The sequence below is a fragment of the Eucalyptus grandis genome, chromosome 5 (genome assembly GCF_016545825.1).
Source record: "Eucalyptus grandis isolate ANBG69807.140 chromosome 5, ASM1654582v1, whole genome shotgun sequence".
In the NCBI taxonomy this organism is placed as follows: domain Eukaryota; kingdom Viridiplantae; phylum Streptophyta; class Magnoliopsida; order Myrtales; family Myrtaceae; genus Eucalyptus; species Eucalyptus grandis.
In genome coordinates this window covers 4858025-4879840 of record NC_052616.1, presented here as the reverse complement: position 1 = coordinate 4879840, position 21816 = coordinate 4858025, and the positions used below count along the sequence as shown (strand labels likewise).

The following is a 21816-nucleotide window of genomic DNA, read 5'->3' as shown; positions in this document are numbered from 1 at the left end:
AGGGAAACTGGTAAAGAACAAAGATCGCCATAAATGATAACTAGTGAAGCTCAAACACCCAGAAAAATTATTCAAAAATTTATAAATTATATTAATTTAATCTAAATGTTTCATTAAAATTGTATCAATTTAATCCTGATCTTACTGGTAAGTTATCAATATAGTTTTGAACTTTTAAATGATTTGTTAATCATAACAGTCTAATTATTAGACTGTTCAGATTGATATTGATATGGATAAAGTTTTTTCATTTTCTTTTTCTCTTTCTCTTTTTACCTCACTCGTCGCCTGTTTAGAGATGGACAAATTAAAAGGTTTTAGTAATGATTTGACGTCGGAAACCTGCCGTGTTCAGGTATACCACCGGTTCAAGGACATCTTCCTCACGGCATGCACTGTGCAGAGAGCCAATCGATCTTCTTTAATTTTTCGTTTCGGTTGGGATGCGCAAATGCAGCCACTCACTGTGGAATTGAAAAAATATCTGAAGGCCTCGCCAAGAAATCGAAAGGGCTTCCAGGCTGTGCGTGCAGATCACCCTGTCTTCCGTACCTCCGCAGCAGAGATTTTTCATGATCTGCACCGAAAGCCCGCAGCAGACGACGCCTGCCTGAAACGTCCAAGTCAAGCTGCTTGACGTTGATCCATCTTTAGACCGGTCAATCAAACCGAGTGCTGTAAATGCAAAGCACGGTCCAACTTCCATCATAAATAAAGAAAGTTACAAAAAATCATATCAACTTAATTTTAAAATCTTTTTTTTTTTATCAATTCAGTCATAAATTTTTATAATTATACTAATTTGGTCAAGTTAATCAAATTTGGCATGTCGACGTTGATGTGAATAATTTTTTAATATTTTTATTTTTTATTTTTTTTATCATTTCTCCCCCTTTCTTCCTTTGGTTGATGACGAGGTTAGCCTCGTCAGCCAATAGCAAAACTCGCCCTCACCAAATATGATGAGGCTCAATCTTGCCTAGCCATGGTGAGGGTCGCTCACACTGGCCACTAGTGAGGTTTGGCCTCAACTAGCCATGGCAAGCACAAGCCTCTCCTAGCAACGGCAAGGCGATCTTTGCCATTGGCTGGTCACCTGCTCAAGGAATAAGGAAGAATAGAGAAAAAAAGAAAAGAAAAGAAAAAAAAATTAATGAAAGCATTTTAAAAATAAAATAAAAATTAAAAAGTATTTTACGTTAATATTCAATGGACGGTTCCACATTAGTGCTAGTTGGCCAAATTTGTCTTGATAGATTGTTTTGATATAATTGTAAAATGTTTTTTTTTTGGTAAGGACATAATTGTAAAATGTTTATGAATGAGTTTGTCAAAAAAAAAAAAATTAAGAATTGAATTGACATAATTATAATAAATTTATAATTTTTAAGATAATTTTATTATCATAAATAAACACTTCCACTCAGTTCAATAAGCCCTCTCAAGATTTGAAGCCCACCCAAGTACTGTAATGATCACAGTCCTTTCTTTCAATTACTAGGCCTTATGACTAAGACCATGCGACCCGAATATATAAATGCAACCGCACCTCATGTTGCTGTCTCCTAAACTCTAGCCAAACAACGCTGCCACCATTTCTACCCATTTTATCAGCCTCAAACGCCGGTCGGTTTGCCTCGTTCGTTTCTGCTTTCATTACAGTGGAAAATAGGTCGGAAAGAAGTTGTTAATAATAGATCATATGGAGAAATAGATTAGAGTCGCGACCTTTCAGGGCATAGGAATGATTATCATCGGACCATTCAATGAAATCGAGGGGGGGTTAAATGCGAACACGGTCCAGTACGTGAATGACCATAGTCCTTTCTTTCAGTCATAGGCCTCATGACTACGACCATATAAACCTAATTCACAAATTCATCCAACACCGTTCGTCTCACGGACTTCCTAAACTCTACCCAAAAGACTTCTCCGCCGCCACCGTTCCGACCCCTCTTATCGGCATCGAACGCCGCCAGCTAGTCCTCCCTGTTCGGTTTTTTTCTTCCATTACAGTGGAAAAATGGGTCGGAAAGAAGTTAACAATAGATTACAGAGGAAAACATGTAAAAGGCAATTTTTAGGTAGAGGAATGGTTATCTTATCTTCACTACTTTGCCCTCGTTTCAGGTATGACCTTTTCTTTAATTTCCCAACGTGGACTCCAACACCTTTTCCTCTTCTCTCTTTTATCCCTTTTTCTCTCAACTGGCCTCCCAGAGCCACTCACCTGCCCAAGCACAGGCAAATTAAAAGATTTAATATTAATTTGGCAACCGTACAATAAATTTATGACTTTTTCATTATTTTTTTTTTTTACGATATAGGGAATCCGCGTACCATACCAACACGGACAGTCTCGGTAAGCCCGGGGTGACGGGAGTAAACCTGAGGCCTCGTGGGAGGACCCATCACCCTTGTAGAACGAGTAAGATGCCAAGCGTCTCTGCAGAGAGTCGAACCTTCTCCCTCCTAGAAGGGGTCAGTGGGTCCCCTTACGATAGGGAAAACTTAACCAGCGGAGCTACTGCGGCCAGTGATAAAATTGCTCAAGTATATAACAAACGCTCAAGGCCATCTTCGTCGTGCCATGCACTGCATGTTCAGAAAGCGATCGATCGATCTCCCTTGACTTTTCATTGCGGTAGGAATACGCAAATGTAGGCACTCACCGCGGAGCACAAAGATCCAACACGACCTCAGCAGACAAGGAACCCCAAAGACCACGGCCTCTTCAAGAAATAGAGGATTTTAGGCCATGCATATTTGCATACGCATCGCCCCGCCCTCTGAAGATCTGGAAACCACTTTCCAATCAGTTCAATTAGCCCCTGTCCAGATCTGGAAACCCGCCCGAGTAATTGAACGGTCGTAGTCCTTCCTTTCAATCACAGGCCTCGTGACTAAGACCATACGGACCTAACATATAAATGCGTCCGTACCGCATGTCTCGGATTACTAAGAATGTAAATAATAATCATTCCATTATTTTTTAATTTTCAATTTTTATTTTCGAAATCAGATTTGAGACGGAAACTTATTCAGTGATGTAATTTCATTTTTTAAAAACAAATTTTTAGTGAAAAAAATAGATTTGAAACGTAAATGAGAAATAGAGATTTTTTACTTTTCTATTTTTAGAATGAAAACGGATATAAAAATTATTCTTATTGTCTACTTTTGCTAATCGCCGCCCATCCTCAGAAGGCCCATCAAACTGATTTTTATCATGAGAGCAAGAATTTTATATCATTACTAAACGCATATGGTTAATACAAATAGAGAAAATTCATTTTTGGCCAAGAGAACGAAATGATTATCATTCATTCTCTCGTCCTTATCATCGAAAAGACTTCTCCGCTGCCACCACTGCGATCCCTCTCATCAGCCTCACTCGCCTGCCGGTCCATTTCGTTCTTTTTTTCTTCCATCATGGTGGAAAAATGGGTCGGAAATATGTCGTTAATGATAGATTGCAGAGGCGAACGGATGAAAAAGTCCCAGCATTTAGGGCAGGGGAATGATCATATTCACTATCTTGCCCTCATATTAGGTAGGATCTTTTCTTTAGTTTTTCCCAAACGCGGACTCCAACGCCTTTCCCATCATCATCTCAAAACCCTCCCTCTCTCTCTCTCTCTCTCTCTAGCCCTAGAAATGAAGATGGATTACTCCACCAAGAGCTCTCTCTCTTACCTTACTCTCCTGTCTCTTCTCTTCGCCAGCTTTCTCTACCTATGGATCACCACTTCGTCTTCTACCTCCAACCCTCTGTTGCCTCCTCGCTCCCAATACAGCTGCTTACAGCAAAACCCTGTAAGTGCCCGTGTCCTCGCTTGTCATGATCGTTTACTAAGTTGCGTGTCTTCTGTCTGTCAAGAAAGAACGAGAAAAATCAAAGCATGCTGACGTCAGTATTCCTTCCAGGGGACCGCCCCCCCCGCCGCCGTTGCTGCCCCGAGGGACGAGCTCGAGGTCGCGCTGAGCAAGGCGTCGATGCCCAACAGGACGGTGATCATCACGATCGTCAACCGGGCCTACGCGGACCCCGGCGCGGAGGTGGGCACCGGCGAGACGCTGCTCGACCTGTTCGTCCGGAGCCTGTGGCTCGGGGAGGGGACGAGGGGGCTGCTGGACCACGTGGTGGTGGTGGCGATGGACCGGGCGGCGTACCGGGCGTGCCGGTTCCGGCGGCTGAACTGCTACCGGCTGGAGACGGAAGGGGTGGATTTCCGGGGAGAGAAGGTGTACATGTCGGAGGACTTCATCAGGATGATGTGGAGGCGGACGGCCTTCCTCGGCGACGTTCTCAGGCGCGGCTACGATTTCATCTTCACGGTAAGGATTTACGCTTTTCGAAAACACAAAAGGAGAAGAAGAAGAAAATTACCAATTGTTTTTTTTTATTTATTCCCAATCATTTGGTTTCATTTTCGTACGATGGCCGACAAAACGGAAGCCTAATGTAGTTTTCAAAAGCCGAAAGACTAATCTTTGCCACGTAAGGGCAGGAAAAAAAATTGCCGCGTGAAGTCAAAATGAATCTACAAAATAACCAAATTTTTGTGAAAAATCGATCCAGAGAGAGGCTGTCGGGTACATTCATACTTCATAAGCGAAGATCGTCGAGCAAAGATCGACGATTTCTTTAGATTCATGAATGGCTAGCAGTCATTTACCAAACATGCTTCTGTTGGTCAAGCATTAGGGCATTGGTCGGCAAACATAAATGCACGGCGGACGCATGTTTTATCGTGTTTGCGTGTGTTGTCTGCCCATCTTTTTCTTCTGAGGAAAATATGCGGCTGAGATCCATAATTGGTCAACCAATTAGATTTACTTAGATTACCGACTCGCATATCGGGTCATGCCAGCACCGACAATAGACCTGGAGATTAATATGCCGAGGGCATGTTTACATTAAAGGAGATGGTATTTAGGAAATAGTGATTCGAACTCAAATCATAGGGCAAAAAAGGTTGCTAGGTCGTCCTTTCTTTTTGTCATGAAACTTAGGTGGGAATAAAGGGGTGGTGGAAAATGTCTCTAAAGCATGAGTTGAAAAGGGAGGAAGTGGGTTAGCAATCATACAAAATAGGAAATTTGGGCTGACGTGGAAGATGACATGTGGATGGGGCCCTTCCCTCCCTCAAGTTGGGGCAGTGGTCGTGGGAAGCAGCTTAGTTCGATCGACATGTGATGTGTGGGAGGAAAAGAACAGCTGTGGCGGGAGACTTGGGGCTGAATCCATATGTGCTAAAATGACATTTTATTTTGCTTTATATTTCTCGTGTTGATTCTATTTTAAAGTGTCACCACCCTTAGACAAGAGCTGCATGATTTGTCCTAAAATTTAGGGCATCAGTCACATTAATCTCACTTCATTAGGGAAGCAAAGACATCCCAAAGAGGAGCTGGGGTCTTGTGCAGCCTCTATTATTGACATTGATAACTTATTTCTTTTACTGTTTGTCAAGGTGGGCATAGGTTTTGTCCTTTTACTATGATACAAAAATATTGCCGTGAGAATCTGGCTATTTTGAAAAGTTAATGAAAGATATTACAAATCCTATGGATTTAGCTCTTTCTATATAGTGGGAACTTTGTTTATTGGTACTAATGAAAGTTTGAGTGGCTAATATGTCATTGTCCATCCTTTCTACCTTTTTGAAGTTGTGCATTGTTTTTAACATGTAAAGAATCTCTAAAAGAAAAAGGACGCGCATGCACACTAGAGGAATAAATCGATGTAGCGGTCAATATTGATGAGCTCACTTTCGATACTATTTGTCAAATCAAAGCATGTCCTAGTCTACAATATGAAAATCCCAAATCAGCTTTTTCTTATGGGGCTAGAGTATATACTATGCGAACAGGACATTGTTGTTTTCCTTTGGTCGATGGAACGGGACATTGAAAAGCAAGATTCAAGAACGATCTGGATTTCCTTGCCTAGAAAAATCCAAGTGTTTGATTGGCAAGTATAGAAGAGGAACGATCTGCCATTATTGTTCGACAGGGATGGAGCGTGAGAAAGAGTCCAAGCATGAATAGCGTAGGGAATTGTCGTCATGCCTCTCCCTTTATCTTGTATTATGAATTACTCAATAAGTTTTTTTTTTTTAATAACTAAATACGTCGTTAGAGATGAAATGATTTTCTTGGACGACACTAATATTCGGATGGGCGTAGCTAGAAACTTGCACAATCTTATAAATCACGTGCCGAGTAGGATTAATTCTACAAAGGTCTCTAGATTTTAATTGGGTTGTTTCTAAATTTGTTTCTTTTACTGAGGATTGACTCAATAAGAGACAATTATATACAAGTGCTCTTGGGACGATGGTTGAACATAAAACATAGTTAAAATTACATTTTAATTAACAGAACGGTTGATTGTATTGAAAAACTGTAAAATAGCCCGGGTCAATTGGTAACTTTAGAAGTGTCTTGGGATCACCCTTTGACAAATTCAATATGATGTACCCTAACAAATAATAGGGGACGGCCTTGGCTGCCGACACCTATTAAAACACGTTGCTTGATTAGGAGATTCTTGATTGGGGCCTCCCCGTTCGCCGCAAACGTCTGCTATTGGCTTTCTTTTCTGCTTGCTGGCAAAAATTGCCCCTTACCTTTTTGTTATGATGGATCGGTGCACTTGATCTAGGTCATGGATCACTCGATTTTCTACCCAAGAATCGGCATGAACAGTATCCTTTTGTTGGTCAGACATTATTGAGCTTGATAATATCATCACGGGATGGGTGGTGGAGATTGATTGGCGCCACATGTTTGAGACAAGGGTCTTTTTTTTTTAACTAGTACAATCTTGCTTTGCTTCAACGGAACCCTAGGGACTTACTCGAGATGAAATTATTAAAGGAGATTTGATTATTTGGATTCTTCTAAGGCGTTGACCCCTGATGGATGAGTGTGGATTTCCTAGAGAAATCGAGAAATCAGAGGCTGTTTAATATATATATAATAGTCCGAATGGAAGAGACAACTAGGTGGGGGTAGGATCTTTATTTCTAATTTCTAAGAAATATTATAGTTGCATTTCTTGGTGTTCCACGTGGGGTGAGCACTAATGATGCGTCAAATTGGGTTTAATAAAAAAGTCCCAATTTGCATCCTATAGTCTTCATGACGGTCTTATGTTATATTAACAAATTGTCAAAAGATTAAGGACCAAATTAATCAAATAGAAAAATTATGCCTGAATTAATATAAGTGCAATGTATTTGGGTCTTTTGCGTAATTTCTTCACAAGATTGAAAGTGTGATCTTGTAAAGAAAAAGAAATATCAAAAGGGCAGGGGCAGAGAAATGCTTTTATTTTTTAATCACGACATTAGTGCTGTTATCATACCACGAGACTTCCTTTGTACTCCTTTTGAATTAGTTATGTAATTTATGCACGACTAAGTGTCAGTTAATCTCGATTAAGGAGTTGCTTATGAAGAATTCGACTATGTAAACTCATCCATCCTCTATCTTAATTTTCTCGCAGGACACTGACGTGATGTGGCTGAGGAATCCATTCACAAAGCTGAGCAAGAACGAAAGCGAGGACCTCCAGATCAGCACTGATGTCTTCAATGGCGACCCGCGGTCGGAGGACAACTTCATCAACACCGGATTCTACTTTGTTCGGTCGAACAACAGGACGGTCGCGCTGTTTGACGAGTGGTACTCGAGGCGACAGAATGCCACGGGCAAGAAAGAGCAGGACGTCCTACTGGACCTGATCCATGAGGGTGCATTCAAGAGGCTCGATCTCGGTGTCCGGTTCTTGGACACGCTTTTCTTTAGCGGATTCTGCGAGGATAGCAAGGATTTTGGAGCAGTCGCGACGGTCCACGCGAACTGCTGCCGGAGCATAACAGCCAAGGTCTTCGACCTGACTGTGGTGCTCCGAGATTGGAAAAGGTTCAAGTGGTCGAGGAAGAAGACGGCGGCTGTCAATGGAACGGCGGCCAGCTTGAGATGGACGAACCATATGGGGTGTTGGCGAGCTTGGCGAGTGCAAGGCAATGGAAATAAATAATAAATGTAGTTAGATGGTTTTCACTTTTGTTGGCCATTCTTACTGTTTTTATTTTCTTTTGATGCAAGCTATTGTCATTGAATTATTCCGCATTGATGGAATTTAGAATGTAATAAAAATGACAACTACAAGAAAAGTAAATTATTCCGCATTGATGGAATTTAGTGACTTCTCGATCGACAACAGTTCATTGTAAATCAAATTGGCTCTGCAACTGGAAAGTGCGAATACATCGATATCCTATGGAAATCTTCTTGTTAGGGGTGTTAATTAATCGGGTCAGGTTCTCGACAAAACCCGAACCCCACCCAAAAACCTCGGGTAGTTCCTAGTATGACTTTTACCCAAGGACCCGACCCTATATGAATCAAACCGAATTCCCCAGCCGCCGGGTCTCGGGTATGCTATTTGTTTGAGCTACAGCAATAGCAAATATTATGCAATGATGTGAATCTTGGTGCCTACAATCGCCAGAGAGGGTTTGTGATTGTTCAAGCAAGGATATCAAATATTACGATTGTATGAAGCATCACCGCGCTGCAAATTTCGGAAAAACATCTCGTCTTGTTTTTAAATGCCAAAACTTTTAAAAGCCAAGTGATTACACAAGGCCGACTTATTAATTTTCAAAAGGACATCAACTGCGATTCGCCTCTTCAGTTTTTCCCTTCTCTTCATCGTTGATGCACGGATCCGTAAAGCTATCAAGTGTCCATTCATGTTTACATATGGAGCAACGAAGCCTAACCATTGTCAATAATGACGGTTCAAGAAGATTATCCTTCCTCGGAGGAGGTTGAGCATCTAGTAATCAATCTATCACTAGAGAAGAAGGTCCAATGAGTTGTACATGCAAGATCATGATGGATGACAAAAGTGACATACAAAACATGGAAAGAGAACCCACTTATTTTAACTCGTAGAGAAGGATATTTATTCAGCAGTCAGGTTACAAAACCTAAAGAACGGAAAAAAGAAGAGCCGAATCTGGGATGGAGAAGAAGAACAACGCCGAGCTATGGACAAACTCCATAGCCCAAAAAAAATATATTAGAAAAGCACAGATATCAGCCAAATCAAAGCTTCACCATAAATACTGCACACTGCAAGTGTGCTCGGGAGTCCTTACCGTCAAATAGGTACGAGCAGGTTATATAATGCATGGAACAAACTAAGTACAATGAAACCAATGGGACTTGGAGCAGCAATAATAGGCGATCCGGCATCTCATCTCCAAACCCATTCCCTAACTGGGAACAAAAGTCTCAACATTCTGAAATACCAAATTCTGGGGCGAAAGTTTTAAGTTTTCAGATTCGGGAACGAGGCAGTAGTTAGATATAAACCTCTCCAAGTTCAGTAAACAATACCAACTTAAATATATGAAGTCGGAGGTTTTGGTCACGCATTCTTGACACAACCAATCTTATGGCAAAATGGTTAGAACTCCCATAAAAAAACCAATACCGCTCAATGGTTAGAACTCTCATAAAAAACCTATGACTGCTCCTTGAGGGGTTAGTGGCCACGATATACCAAAGTCTGCCGAAATTATTAGACATAAAAAGCAAGGGCATGGAGGTTTTTTTGTCTCCTAATCTGAAAGTGGTATTAGTTGTCCAATGTTTCCCAAAGAAAAACAGCTAAAGCCATTTGTAAGATCTTGACTGTTGCAAGATATCCGGTCAACTAGAAGGGAGCATTTTTCGGGAAATCGGTCCAATCACTTTCTTAGGCCATTTAGCTTTCTGCCAAGGAACCACTTTGGTATAAAGAAATCATTCACAAGATGGCCTATGTTCCACATCCAAATGACAGCATCAAATCTGTAACACAAAATAACTGCAGTTTCACTTTTCCAACAAGTTTCTCAGGCACTGAGTAAACAAGCCAGCTAGCAATAACACACCCAACAGTTATGTTGTTCCTAAAACAAACCTGCTGTATAGGTCTCTTCCATCAGCAGCAATCAAACAATGTAGGAAAGATGTGAACCCATGATAACTTTTGCTCTCAAAAAGTTATACCACAGCAGCAGCAACAATATGTCCATTAATTTGAGAGCTGACTTTCAGCTTATAATGTAAGCTCATTGGTTGTGATAAAGAAGATTCAAGTGCAATCAGAGCTTTGTTCCAGCGTATAGTTGACAGGAGCTACCCTCCTAAGAGAAATACCATAAAACTAAAGGCCAGTAATGGACAAAAAGAATGTATCATCAAAGAGATTCTCCTGTTATATCGCATTTCTTCTTGCGATCTTTACCACTACCAAGAAAACGCATTTGAATACCAACATGCACACCGAGGCAGTTTTCCTCGGAAGCCTCAGTCATCTCTTAACTTTCAGGCCAAGGGTTATATTGTTCTTATTAGGTAAACGGGGAAGTGGTGATCGGCCATGAACCATAGCTAATGATATGTTTGACTGCTTTAATTATGCTCATTAATTTTCTTCAGGCATCACCAAAAGGTAACCATCACATTCTGAACCTTTAAAAAGCAATAGAACTCCTTCTATGCTCCGTCCAATAGAAAAGCTGATGGACAACATCCCCCTACAGTCTCCTCCATAGGGAATACTTTCAGAGAGAACACGAAAGATGTAATAATACAAATAAGAAACTATCTTGATGTTGTCCTAAATAACTCAAATTTCCTCCACTGTAGAATAAGCATGGCACTGGCCTCTAGGAATGTTCATCATGGCCTGCTTGAAATACTGAAGCACGAACATCAAGCTAGCATCCAATAATGACAAGGCCTGAATTCTCTTCCACATATATACGCATCATTATGCTAGCTCCCAAAGATCCACACAAGACCAGCCTCTTTGATAGGTCAAATCTGTTCCATAGATAAACTCACTAGTAACCTCACTCTTGAAAATTCACTAGTAATACCTTTGGAGGAAACAGCAGAGTGATGGCATGTCCCGAAAAACAGTTAGCCTCCAATTTAGACTATCCAATCTCCATGCTTCAGAAATACTTGAAAACTAATAAATAGATAAATAAAGAAGACTCACCTCAGTAATATGAACCAGAACTACCTGGTCCCATGTAATTGTTGCCTCCTCCACTGCGGCTTGAATACATCGAAGAGTAAGAGCTGCCACCAACCTGCATTACAATCAATGGACTAAATGAGAGAGCAGGCGAAGCATATTGCTTACATATCTATCGCAGATAATAAGAGGATTACATTATTTCCTCGAGACATGTACTCGCTATAGCCTGATGAGTACGCTCCTCCAGCATCACTGCTACCATAAGAACCTAAAACCATAGAGACCAAAATATTCATGTCATGACAGAAGAAAGGCATAAATTATCAGTGAAGTAACACTTAGATGACCAATTAAATACCTCCATAACCCATACTTTGATGACGACTCCCATAGTACCCATGTGAATCTTGACCAGACATACTGGACATAGAGCTCCTACTGCCACCATAACCCATACTAGATCTCCCATGTCTGAAACAGAATCCACATAGTTACCACCAACGGCAGCAATATAGACATTTTATTCGATTAATTGCTTCCCTACACAAAATAGAGAATACTAACCTGTCACCATAGGCATCGCTGTAGTGGCTACTAATGCCACCAAGTTCATAGTCCAGCCTTGCCCTGGATGGGCGGACCCCCGGATCAGCATAACGTGGAGACACATCATCCTTCATTTTAATGACATGAAGCAAATTATAACACTCTCAAGTACAATAAGAAACAAAATATGTAATCCACTTCAAAATTAATCGAAAAGATTGTTACCACTGCAGAATAAGGACGTTTTGACCCTGAAACAGATTCATAATCACGTGCACGTGCTTCTCGATAGCTTGGGTGCCTTTCAAACCTCTGTCCGTAGCTCTCATCAGGATAATCCCTCCTTGCAGCAGGGCGGGATGTGCTTCTATGCAGGTCGGTGTAACCAGATTCACGTACAGGATAATCATCTCTGTATGCCACACGTCTCTCGGGCACAATTCTGGAACCATAATCTGCAGGTACTCTGCTCCTTGGAGGAGGAAGCTCCTCTCTTCGAGTGTACTCCCTCTTCAAGCTACTTCTTGAATATGAAGGAACTGCCAAAACAAGAGAGGTTTACAATGAAGATTCACACTGCTCCCTTTGCAGCTACATCGTATGAATATTGACTAACTCATACCAGGTGGCCTCCTATCATAAGACCTAGTTGGAGGAGGCAATGGCCTGGCTCTTGGTGGCACGGCCATCACAGGACGTCTATCTCTAATAGCAACAGGCCTCTTCAAGCTGGCTGATGGAATCCGACCTCCAATGCCCCTTATCCCACGTGCAGGGAAGCTGCGTACAGCTGGACGACTCCATGAACCTCTGGAAGGTCGACCAACCACACGTGTAGAACGCATATCCCCACGACTTGAATATTTTCCTTTGCCTCTCTGAAGTGGTCTTGACAATCTGGCCCTAACTTTGGCCTGAAATACACAGGTAACTCTTCCATTAGTAGAAAAAAGTAAATAACAAAATCACAAGGTCATAGCCTAAACTACATAAAACACAATAGATGGAATGATACATGCCAGAATAAGATAATGGCAACTAATCCCAAAGGGATATAATTGGTAACCTTTTTTCCATAATATCCAGTCTTATTCACTAAAGAGTCCCTTATGGGCAGAAGTTCCCTGACCAAATCAGATTGTTCTCTATTTAAGTCATTCTCACTCCCTCCTCACCTCTCACACACAGAGACAACATACATAAAAGCCTGAGTGTGTGTGTGTGGATGTAGGTGTATGTGTGTGTCTCCCTACACATGCAATACATATCAATTCTTATGATTATGATGTCATACACACACACACACACATGCACGCACGCACATATACATCACACCCCAGCAAACTTACTTGCAAGTTCCCAGAGCATTTTTCCCTTGAGTGATTCAATATACACGATCAATGAGATTGGCTGATGAAATGAAAATATACAGAATGATGATTAAACGGACCTTACTATCACCTTCACCCAACTCAGAATTATTGATGCTTTTAGCACATGTCACTGCTGCATCATGAGTGTCAAATGTAACAAAACCGAAGTCCCGTCTTTTGGCAGATGGCATATTCCTAGCAAGCTCAACCTTTTCAACCTCACCATACTTCTTCAAGAGCTCCCGCACACGATCCTCATCCCATGAAGCTGGCAGACCATCCACAAATACAGTCTTAACCTGAATGAAGGAGTACTTGGTGACATTGGTCGAATGATGAGCTCTCTTGCCAATTAACAGAGACCAAGAAAGAAACATAACAATCTCAACCGAAAGAAGGTTCAATGGATCATACGTAAATTTCATCATGACAGCAAACCAGAAGCCCACATTGCCAACTGAAGTAGAAAAGAAAAGAGCCTAATCTAAAGAGTAGTCAGCACCAGAAATATTATTTCAGAGAATACTTCACATAAAAAAGGAAGTTGTCTTAACAAATGCACACAATTGAAATGCTGTCATTTCCATCAACAGGAACATTTCCAGGCACTGTTACTTGCTTAGTGCCATCACATTTTGCGTTGAGGATCTAGACCAAGCAATGCAGTGCTTTCCATCCCAAAGTTAAACTTTTTAATGGCACTGCTAAAACTCAAGTTGATCACATTACCTGTGCCATTATTTCATCCCCAGGATCAATAAATGAATCAGCAAAAGAGACCTTGGCAGGCCTATCAACTCCGAATAGAACATCTCTTTTCTGAAGCCTTTTAAATGCATCCATGGCTTCAGAACGAGATGAAAATTCCAGAAAGGCAAAGCCTCGGTTCATCCCTTCATTGTTACCATCTTCAACTAATGTCACGTCCTCAACGTTCTCCACACCGTAATGTTTCAACTTCTCCTTCAACTGAAGACAAATTTGTCACGAGAAAGAGAGGAATACATAAGATCTTCAAACCACTACTAAAACTTCTTGCACAACAAAAATTAATTTGACCCAAAAGTTGCACTTACAGCTTCCTTTGTCCAGGTTTTACATATATTACCAAGAAATAGGGTATCGCTGTCTTGACTTGGAGTAACGCCACACTGCTTTCCCTTAATCTGGAATAGCACTTATCATAAGTTAAGATTATAATTCAACATTAGTTGAGTGAAACACCAGTTCAAGAACTACAGGAACCAAAAGTTACCACTGGATTTCTAAGATCCGTGACAGCTCGTCTTGCTTGTTCAACAGTCGCAAAGCGTAGGAAAGCAAATCCCTTGTTCTTCCTAGTCTGAGGATTCATCATCAGCCTGACTTCTGTTACCTCACCAACTGCACTGAAGACTTTCCTCAGATCATCCTCAGTTGCATCCTTGTCTAGTCCTCCAACAAACACTTCAAACTCTTTGCGTTTGCGCCTCTCTTTGAAAACGTCATGGTGATCATCCTCCTCCCCATCAAGCGTCTCCTGATGTTCTGGGTCCTCATCTGGATGATCTTCATCTTCTTCACCCTCGAGTTCTTCGTGAACATCCTCCAGTTCCTCCTCCATCATATCTCCTTCTTCCTCTTCGACAAGATGCTCCTCCTCATGTTCTTCCTCCCCTTCAACTGCCAGATCATGAACATCATCCTGTTCCATCTCTTTATCATCATATTCTTCTGGCTCATATTCAGGATCATTATACTCCAGATCCAACCGTTCGTCTTTCCCATAATCATCAACAGACTCCTTCACCTCATCTTCTTCTGTCACAAAATAAGTATTACTTTATAAGCTCAAGCTTCTTTCCTCATCAATGACATCTTACTTTATTGCACAATAACCACACCTTTCGTGCCTCTCCATCTCATATAAAAACGGACGACCACCAAGAACTAACTTACCCACAAAATTCAAACAGCAAACTTCACCCAAATCCATGCTTTGCACAAAAACTATTTCTTCATGGTCGACTTTGGATCAGACCCAATAAACACCAAGACTCATCAAACAGTGGAAAAGAAAAAAAAATTCGTGCTCCGTCGCAAGAAGAGCCCAAAAAAACATATTCAAATAACAGTGAAAACCAACAAACACAAAAACCCACAAAAGGAACCAGCAGGACAATCTAAGCAACGGCAAACCCTGAGAACAGCCGCCACAACTTCAATTGAAAAACCGCGATCAATCCGCACCGAATAGAAAAAAATTGAAGCAACAGAATAGACATACTCATCAGCGGAACCGAGCCATTCGCCCGAGCAACCTCCGGCCTGCTCCTTTCCTCGACGACCGGCTCCACAACGACCGGCGGCTTCTCCTCGACCTCGGGCCTCTTCTCGAGGACCGAACCGCGCTCTCCCGCGACCACGAGGACTTCCTCCTTCACTTCCTCGACCTTCGCCACCGGCGGCTCCTCCGCGGGCGCATCCTGCTGGCTCTGCGCCCTCTTGGAGGAGGATCTCGCGGCCCGCTTCTGGCTCGACGCCGCTCCGCCCCGCTTCACCGTCCGAGGAGGCATCGCTCCCGAATTGAGGTCAAAGAGCGGTCGATTCGGAGCGCTAGGGTTCGAGAACTCGCGCAGCTAGAGACCCGAATCAGGTCAATCAGGGTGGAAAAATAGCTTTGCAGGAGAGAGAGAGAGAGAGAGAGAGAGAGGGAGAGCACGAGAGAAGGGTGAAACCCTAGCTGCGGATTTATACGGCGGGGAGGAGGAGAGTGAATTTCTATGGCGTTTCGTTGGGTGTTTCAGCGTTGGTACAGCCTTGGAGTCACACGTGTGCGTGAAGACTGGGCTAGTCAGTCAACGCACGAATTAGGTTTTTTTTTTTTTTCAAGTGAGAAGCATGTCACATTTTGAAGAATTCTATGTTTTTTCCGTACGAAATGTTGAAAGGAGAATAACGATGCATTTTTTTTTTTTAAATTCGAAGTGATTTTCTTAATGTGAATTGAGAAATTAAATAAGACCCTTATTTGCTTATCCAAAGAAAAAAAAAGAAGATAAGTTTGCACTCTAAATGCTTTGACGCTCCATTTACATTATGAAGTTGAAATAGTGATCAAGCAAGATAGGCAATTATAAGATGAAATAGTGTGTAGCATAAAGTTTGTGCTAATTCACAGGGTGCAAGGCTATATTTTAAAAATTTCTTTTTAATGTGTAAAGAGAAAATTAGTCTGCATAGTGTGTTAAATAAAATGTTAACAAAAATCGACGTGGGAAAAGATGACTTTAAATTCAAATGATTGGTTATCGACCAAAATAGCTCCTTAGTTCCTCATTCAAGCACAAAATGCACGAATAGAGCTTTTCCACAGAGTGTGGATTTTTGCAAATTTTGATAAAAAGATGGAAATGTCAACTGATTTGGAAAAGAAATTTCAAGGAATTGAAATACATTGAAAAGAAATGCACGTGGGACTGAGAGGTGCAAGAAATTGAAGGCACGAGAGCAATGGCAGGATAAACTGCTTGGAGAGTTGAGTGGGTTCGTGTCTTCTTCAGGGATGAATTCCTTGATCTCTCCTTCGTTGCCGCTTGAAATTTGTCTTGATAACCGTTTACACCATGATTTAGTTCTGCACGTGCCCAGCAAGTGGTCCTACTTTGTTGGAAGAACCACCTTAATGACTCTTGCCTCATTGTACCCGCATTCTAATCCACTTCCACTTTCGTTTTGCATTTGCGTCATCCAAGGTCAATTTAGCATTTCTTTACCTGTGCGACCTTAGAAATTTCTTTTGAAGTCAATTTTACTGACAACATATATGAAAACTCTGGAAAGAAAAATTAAGAGAGGTGATCAATTCCCATCTTAAAACTGAGGGCCGGTTCCGAACCTATTAATCTGGAAATCAAATCAGAATTCTTGCAAGCTCTCTGCTCTTTCTGTTCTCTCCTCCTCTCCAGTTGGGAGAGAATTTGCCAACCCTATTCCTAATCGTTGCAAGCCCCCCAATCTTGACAACAGCCTAGCCCTAGCCCAAATACTCCCTAAAGTTTCGAAAGAAGAGATTTGTCGATGTAAGAAAAAGCAAAAGGAAAGATAAACGGAAAAAAAAAAAAAACCAAGAAATTTACCTCATTTTCGTGTGTAAAGAAGAGGGCAACCTTGCGTGACGGTGGCAATGAGCAAGGGAGACGATCGTAGGGACTGAGCATCAAGTGGCGAGCGCGAGGGAGATGAATTGAGGGTATCTCGAGCCATGAGAGGCTGAGCAAGTGACTAACAAGAGAGAGATGAACTAAAGGAGATGAAGACTCAAGGCTTAATTTATAGACCAGTTTCTATGGGAACCGGCCAGTTTAGTCTGATCCCCATTTCAACTTGGGACCGGTGCATACCTCTAGAAATTAGAGAGAGAAACTCTAAATTTGTTATTGCATTTCTAAGTGAGTATAAATGAGGGAAATGAGACTCTTATTTATATAAGAACCCTTCTTATTACAATCGTTGATCTTTGACGCAACTTAACGGCGGAGATTGATGAGAAATCTCTAGAATACAAAAATATATTTCCCATTTTAATCAGGATGAATACTCGAAAATGCCCTCACGAATATTCTAGAGTACTTAAAAAGGGTCCTTAAAAGCTTCAATGTCCACCCGATTATTTTGGATAATATCTCGTTACATTTCGCCCAAAAAACATCGAACCGTTATTATTGACACATGGATTTAAACTCTTGCATTTCCTCCCTCACATGTTTTCTTAGTTGATCAGGTGTGACTACATTAGCCTTTTCCATCGATTACTACTATTGTGAAAGCATGCGATCGATTACAAAGGAAATTGGTATTTATTTTTGAAATGAAGTCCCTATATATTTTTTAAGGGGAGGACGGGGGGAATTTTAAGATGTTTCTTATTAAAATTCGCAGTTATTTAATGCAGGGGTAGTGAGGAAAGATTTTCATGGTCGAATGGTTGTGAGGAAAGTTTTTTTTTTTTGGTCGGTGAGGAAAGTTGAAATGTGAGGTAATTGACACTTTTGGCAAAATATATTAATGTGTAAGATTACACTTGGTAGTCCGAATTTGAGTTTGAATAGAATCATAAATTATTCTCCGGTGTTTGGCAACGTCCTCTAACCAGGATATACCGGGATAAAAATGCCGGATAAGAAATTTGAAAAAGGAGTGGGATGAATCTGGGTTGGATGTTTTTTTATTTTTTTTGAATAATCTTACTAAATACCCTTTATCTTTCAATATGGAGTGATGAGAGATGGATCGTATTTTGCTTCGCTGACCATCACGTGAGGACCACCACCACGAGAGCTTCTTGTTGGCGTTTCCAACCACTACGCAATTGTCGTCGCCTCCTATCACCGCCGATCATGTTCCGATGGCTGAGGGTGAAAAAGAGTATGAAGACGATCGTCGTGGCCTCCCTGTGGCCTTCGACCATAGGGGTTGTCTCGATAGATCATCTTTCTTTCTTGCTCATCTTCTAAAGCCTTTTCATACTGCTCCTGTTCTTTTTCCTATCGATTTATCTATTGATACTATAGGCTCTTCTTTCCGGGTGGCGTGGCTTCTATACTGCACTATGATGATCTTCGGAATCTTTTCTCCAGTAACACGAGTTAAATGGCTGAGTGACGGTGAATAGAGTAATGCTCATGGACCTCCCAAATTAAAAAAGCCAGAGAGATAATAATCTGTGCTACGTAAATAGACCATGAGATAGTTGAGGAAAGGGATGTGATTGTTACATTTCCAGAAATTCGGAACTTGTTGAACTACCGAATGACTGTGATTCGTGTTCTTACATAGTCTAGAGACCAGGTTTTCAACCAGAGGGCAGCCTGGATCGACCCCTTCAAGTTCTGCCTCTTCATCTTTGTAACACAGATAGGGGGCTGTGAACCTCGCGTGGGGTTTGCATCAGCAACAAGAGGAAGTCGACCAATAGGACGACAGATGGGACGACAGACTCAGGACACTATGGGGAGTGTTGGAAGTGGCGGGTGGAGGCCGAATCATCTGGATATAGTGGGGAATCTTAAAAGACTTTCAATCCTTCCTTGATTTCACCGAACATATGATAACTCGACCAAACACAGCCTTCTGGGTTTGGTAATCATGATAAAAGTCAAGATATGATAAAATTTAGAGCTTTGCTAGCATAACAATCTTTGGACCATTGTTAGAGTAATAACCTACTATAAGCCACAAATTCTTAAAGGAGTGAAACCCACGATAAATTTTAATTATTTGTTATTTATTTTTTTGACCCAAAAGAGGCTGTTATTCTTACAGTAGTGTACAAACAGTCATATAAACATTTATTTAAAATTTATCATGTCCTGTACTTGTTTCCTACCCAAGATAAGATAAAGTTGGATATAAAAGAAAAATAATCCATATAAAAATACTCAATAAGAGAGGTGGGATAAAAGTAAATATGAATTCATATATCCATGACATAAGAGCTATTTTTCTCAAATAACAAACTTTTTAAACTAAAAAAATTTAAAATAATATTTTTATTGATATAAAAATAAAATTCAAAATAACGAAAAAATAATGGACTATTTTTTTTTTTTTATTCCTATTTTTTATTTATATATTTGAATTTCTTTCTATCCTATAATACATATTTTATATATATATATATTTAGTATCTATATTTATTACATATTTTAGATATCAATATAGTATTTAATACATTTTATTAAGGAATGATGGAAGGGAATAAAAAAATAGGAAAATAATTAAAAAATAAGTAAATAAGAATGAAGTAGAAGAACTCCAATTTTAAATGGACAAATTTAAACTTTAAATGGAATTTTCTAACTCACTCTGTTTCTTTCTTCTCCATATCTTTGGTTTATGTTGAAGTTTCACAACTCTTCGTGGTTCTTTGTTCATGTCAAGCTTCATGAAAACAACAAGAAAGTTGAAATTCCTTCTCCTTCGTAGCTCGTTGGTTTATACAAAAAATCCATGAATGTCGCAAAAAAGTCAAAATTCATATTTTCCGTAGGTTTGTGGTTTGTGTTGAAGTTTCATGAAAGTGGTGAGATAGTCAAAACACTATATTTTGCAGAATCATGAAGGTTAAGAATTGCATTCATCGAAATTGTTTTAACTTGTTGACATTTTATTGAACTTGCAAATTTGGAATGTTGCAATGAGTTCTTTTTCTTTTTAATAGGTAGCTTGTGCAATAATTATGAATTAATTAATGTAGGTTATTTTGTCTGTGGATTTGTGATTTCTTAAGCAAAAAATTATGAGATATTATAACCATCTCTATTTGCGCATTTTCAAGCTTATTTATATCGATATGTTGTTCATACCAAACAATAGACATAATTAGATTTGAAATTATTTGATTTCATTATTGCGATTCATTAAACATTGAATAACATAAAAATCTTTAGATTTCTTATTATATTTTATTTAGTTCTATCTTGACTAAAAATCCAGATGACTAAATGCAATTTTATGGTGATGATGATTCAACCTAGGAACTAGTCATAGAAAACCAGCCACAGAGAGGCGCAAAAGCTTAAAGCTGGAGTATCACGCTTTCAGGCTACGACAGAGCATCCGGATCTCGAAACTGCTTGGCGGTGGTTTATTGTAGCTTGCTAGATTGTAATCTATGCATTGAAAATCTAGTTATTTCCATTTGATCGTATACCTAATTAATATTGCATAAAATTAAATAGCCTTGGACAAAATTTACTTGCTATTTAGATTTTTTTTCTAAGATATTGTTTTTCTAAGTTAAGTATGCAATTATTATATTTCATTTTTTTTGTGCACGGTATTTAATTTTCTAGAAGTTATTCTTCTTGAATGTAACCTTACCTTACATTGATATTTCCCACATGAAGCACATTATCACAAATTTAGATTTGTCAGGAAAGTATTCACAACTATGAAAACGAATATGCCAGCACAAAGCACATGCCGAATATCTTATCTAACATATATAGTTAATATTGGAGTTGAGAGAATATTTCCTTTCGTACTCACCACATGCCATTTAACTTTATTTCTATGTCACATGGGACAAGAGCTTCAAATGGCAATAAGGTAACCAAAGGAAAGTTTTTGGATGGGAACTAACTTCATGACATCTTTTATACAATCCCAAGAGTTTTGAGAATTTTCTGAGACACTCGACTTTATGTTGTATACGATAAAAGTGGTACAGATTGTTTACCTTTATGAAATTAGCCCTTTACTTTGTTTGTTTGCTAATGTGTAATTAATTGAATGTTGCCTCAAAACTCATGATCATGTTGCTGAATATTGTGAAGTAAAATCAATCAAGGGCAATTAATTTTTTTTTTAAAGAGAAAGAGTTCAAGGATTGTCATAGTGTACTTATCTTTAAAAAATTACCAAAAAAGTTTTCAACGTATTGTATTTGTGCCAATTTAGTTTATTCTACTATTAATAAATGATGGTGGGAAATCCTAATTAGCGTCGGCCGACACTAACATGGTTGTCAAAAGGTAAAACGACGCCGTTTTGACGTTCTTTTGCTTTAAAAAGAAAAAAAAAAAACTTCAAGAAGTCCCAAATGATGTCGGGCTTGGCTAGAGAATAGTTGCCCAAAATGGCTGGTTTTTTTTTTTTTTCCCAAATTGATATTAGGAACCCTAAATCGAGATCTTCCCTAAATCGATCTCAAAATTTTTACCCAAAATGGCTGGGTTTCTTTCCCAAATTGATATCAAGAACCCTAAATTGAGATCTTCCCTAAATTGATCTCAAAATTTTTGCCTCAAATTTGAGTTGACGCTTGGCCAACGCCTTCGCCTAACGTTGACA

General features: G+C 39.9%; 2 protein-coding genes across 3 annotated transcripts; one reads left to right on the top strand and one right to left on the bottom strand.

The window, feature by feature from the left end:
* The first annotated feature begins 3343 nt into the window (after positions 1–3343).
* LOC104441353 (uncharacterized protein At1g28695) lies at positions 3344–8221 on the top strand. Its single transcript, XM_010054478.3, has 3 exons — positions 3344–3816; positions 3928–4338; positions 7517–8221. Exons 1-3 carry the CDS (start codon positions 3433–3435, stop codon positions 8051–8053), a joined length of 1332 nt encoding a protein of 443 aa, XP_010052780.2. The 5' UTR covers positions 3344–3432; the 3' UTR covers positions 8054–8221.
* Positions 8222–8946: 725 nt separating this feature from the next.
* Positions 8947–15718, bottom strand: LOC104441354 (nucleolin). 2 transcript variants are annotated; one of them, XM_010054480.3, is made up of 12 exons: positions 15248–15718; positions 14237–14781; positions 14058–14147; positions 13711–13950; positions 13059–13280; positions 12231–12522; positions 11834–12147; positions 11627–11736; positions 11421–11533; positions 11257–11330; positions 11081–11174; positions 8947–10955 (listed from the first exon to the last, which is right to left on the bottom strand). In XM_010054480.3, the coding sequence occupies exons 1-11, from the start codon at positions 15534–15536 to the stop codon at positions 11082–11084; spliced, it is 2382 nt and encodes a 793-aa protein (XP_010052782.2). In that variant the 5' UTR covers positions 15537–15718; the 3' UTR covers positions 8947–10955; position 11081. The 2 variants fall into 2 exon arrangements, with proteins under 2 accessions (XP_010052782.2, XP_010052781.2); XM_010054479.3 differs by having other exon boundaries at positions 8947–10899; positions 15248–15717.
* Positions 15719–21816: the final 6098 nt, after the last annotated feature.

Excerpts from the sequence above, each read along its gene's own strand:
- LOC104441353 (XM_010054478.3), top strand. The coding sequence starts at position 3,433 with ATGGTGGAAAAATGGGTCGGAAATATGTCGTTAATGATAGATTGCAGA. Across the intron at positions 3,817-3,927 it reads GCTGCTTACAGCAAAACCCT|GGGACCGCCCCCCCCGCCGC; the intron begins GTAAGTGCCCGT and ends TATTCCTTCCAG. Across the intron at positions 4,339-7,516 it reads GCTACGATTTCATCTTCACG|GACACTGACGTGATGTGGCT; the intron begins GTAAGGATTTAC and ends ATTTTCTCGCAG.
- LOC104441354 (XM_010054480.3), bottom strand. The coding sequence starts at position 15,536 with ATGCCTCCTCGGACGGTGAAGCGGGGCGGAGCGGCGTCGAGCCAGAAG. Across the intron at positions 12,523-13,058 it reads TGGGTGAAGGTGATAGTAAG|GCCAAAGTTAGGGCCAGATT; the intron begins GTCCGTTTAATC and ends TGTGTATTTCAG. Across the intron at positions 12,148-12,230 it reads TTATGATAGGAGGCCACCTG|TTCCTTCATATTCAAGAAGT; the intron begins GTATGAGTTAGT and ends TTGTTTTGGCAG.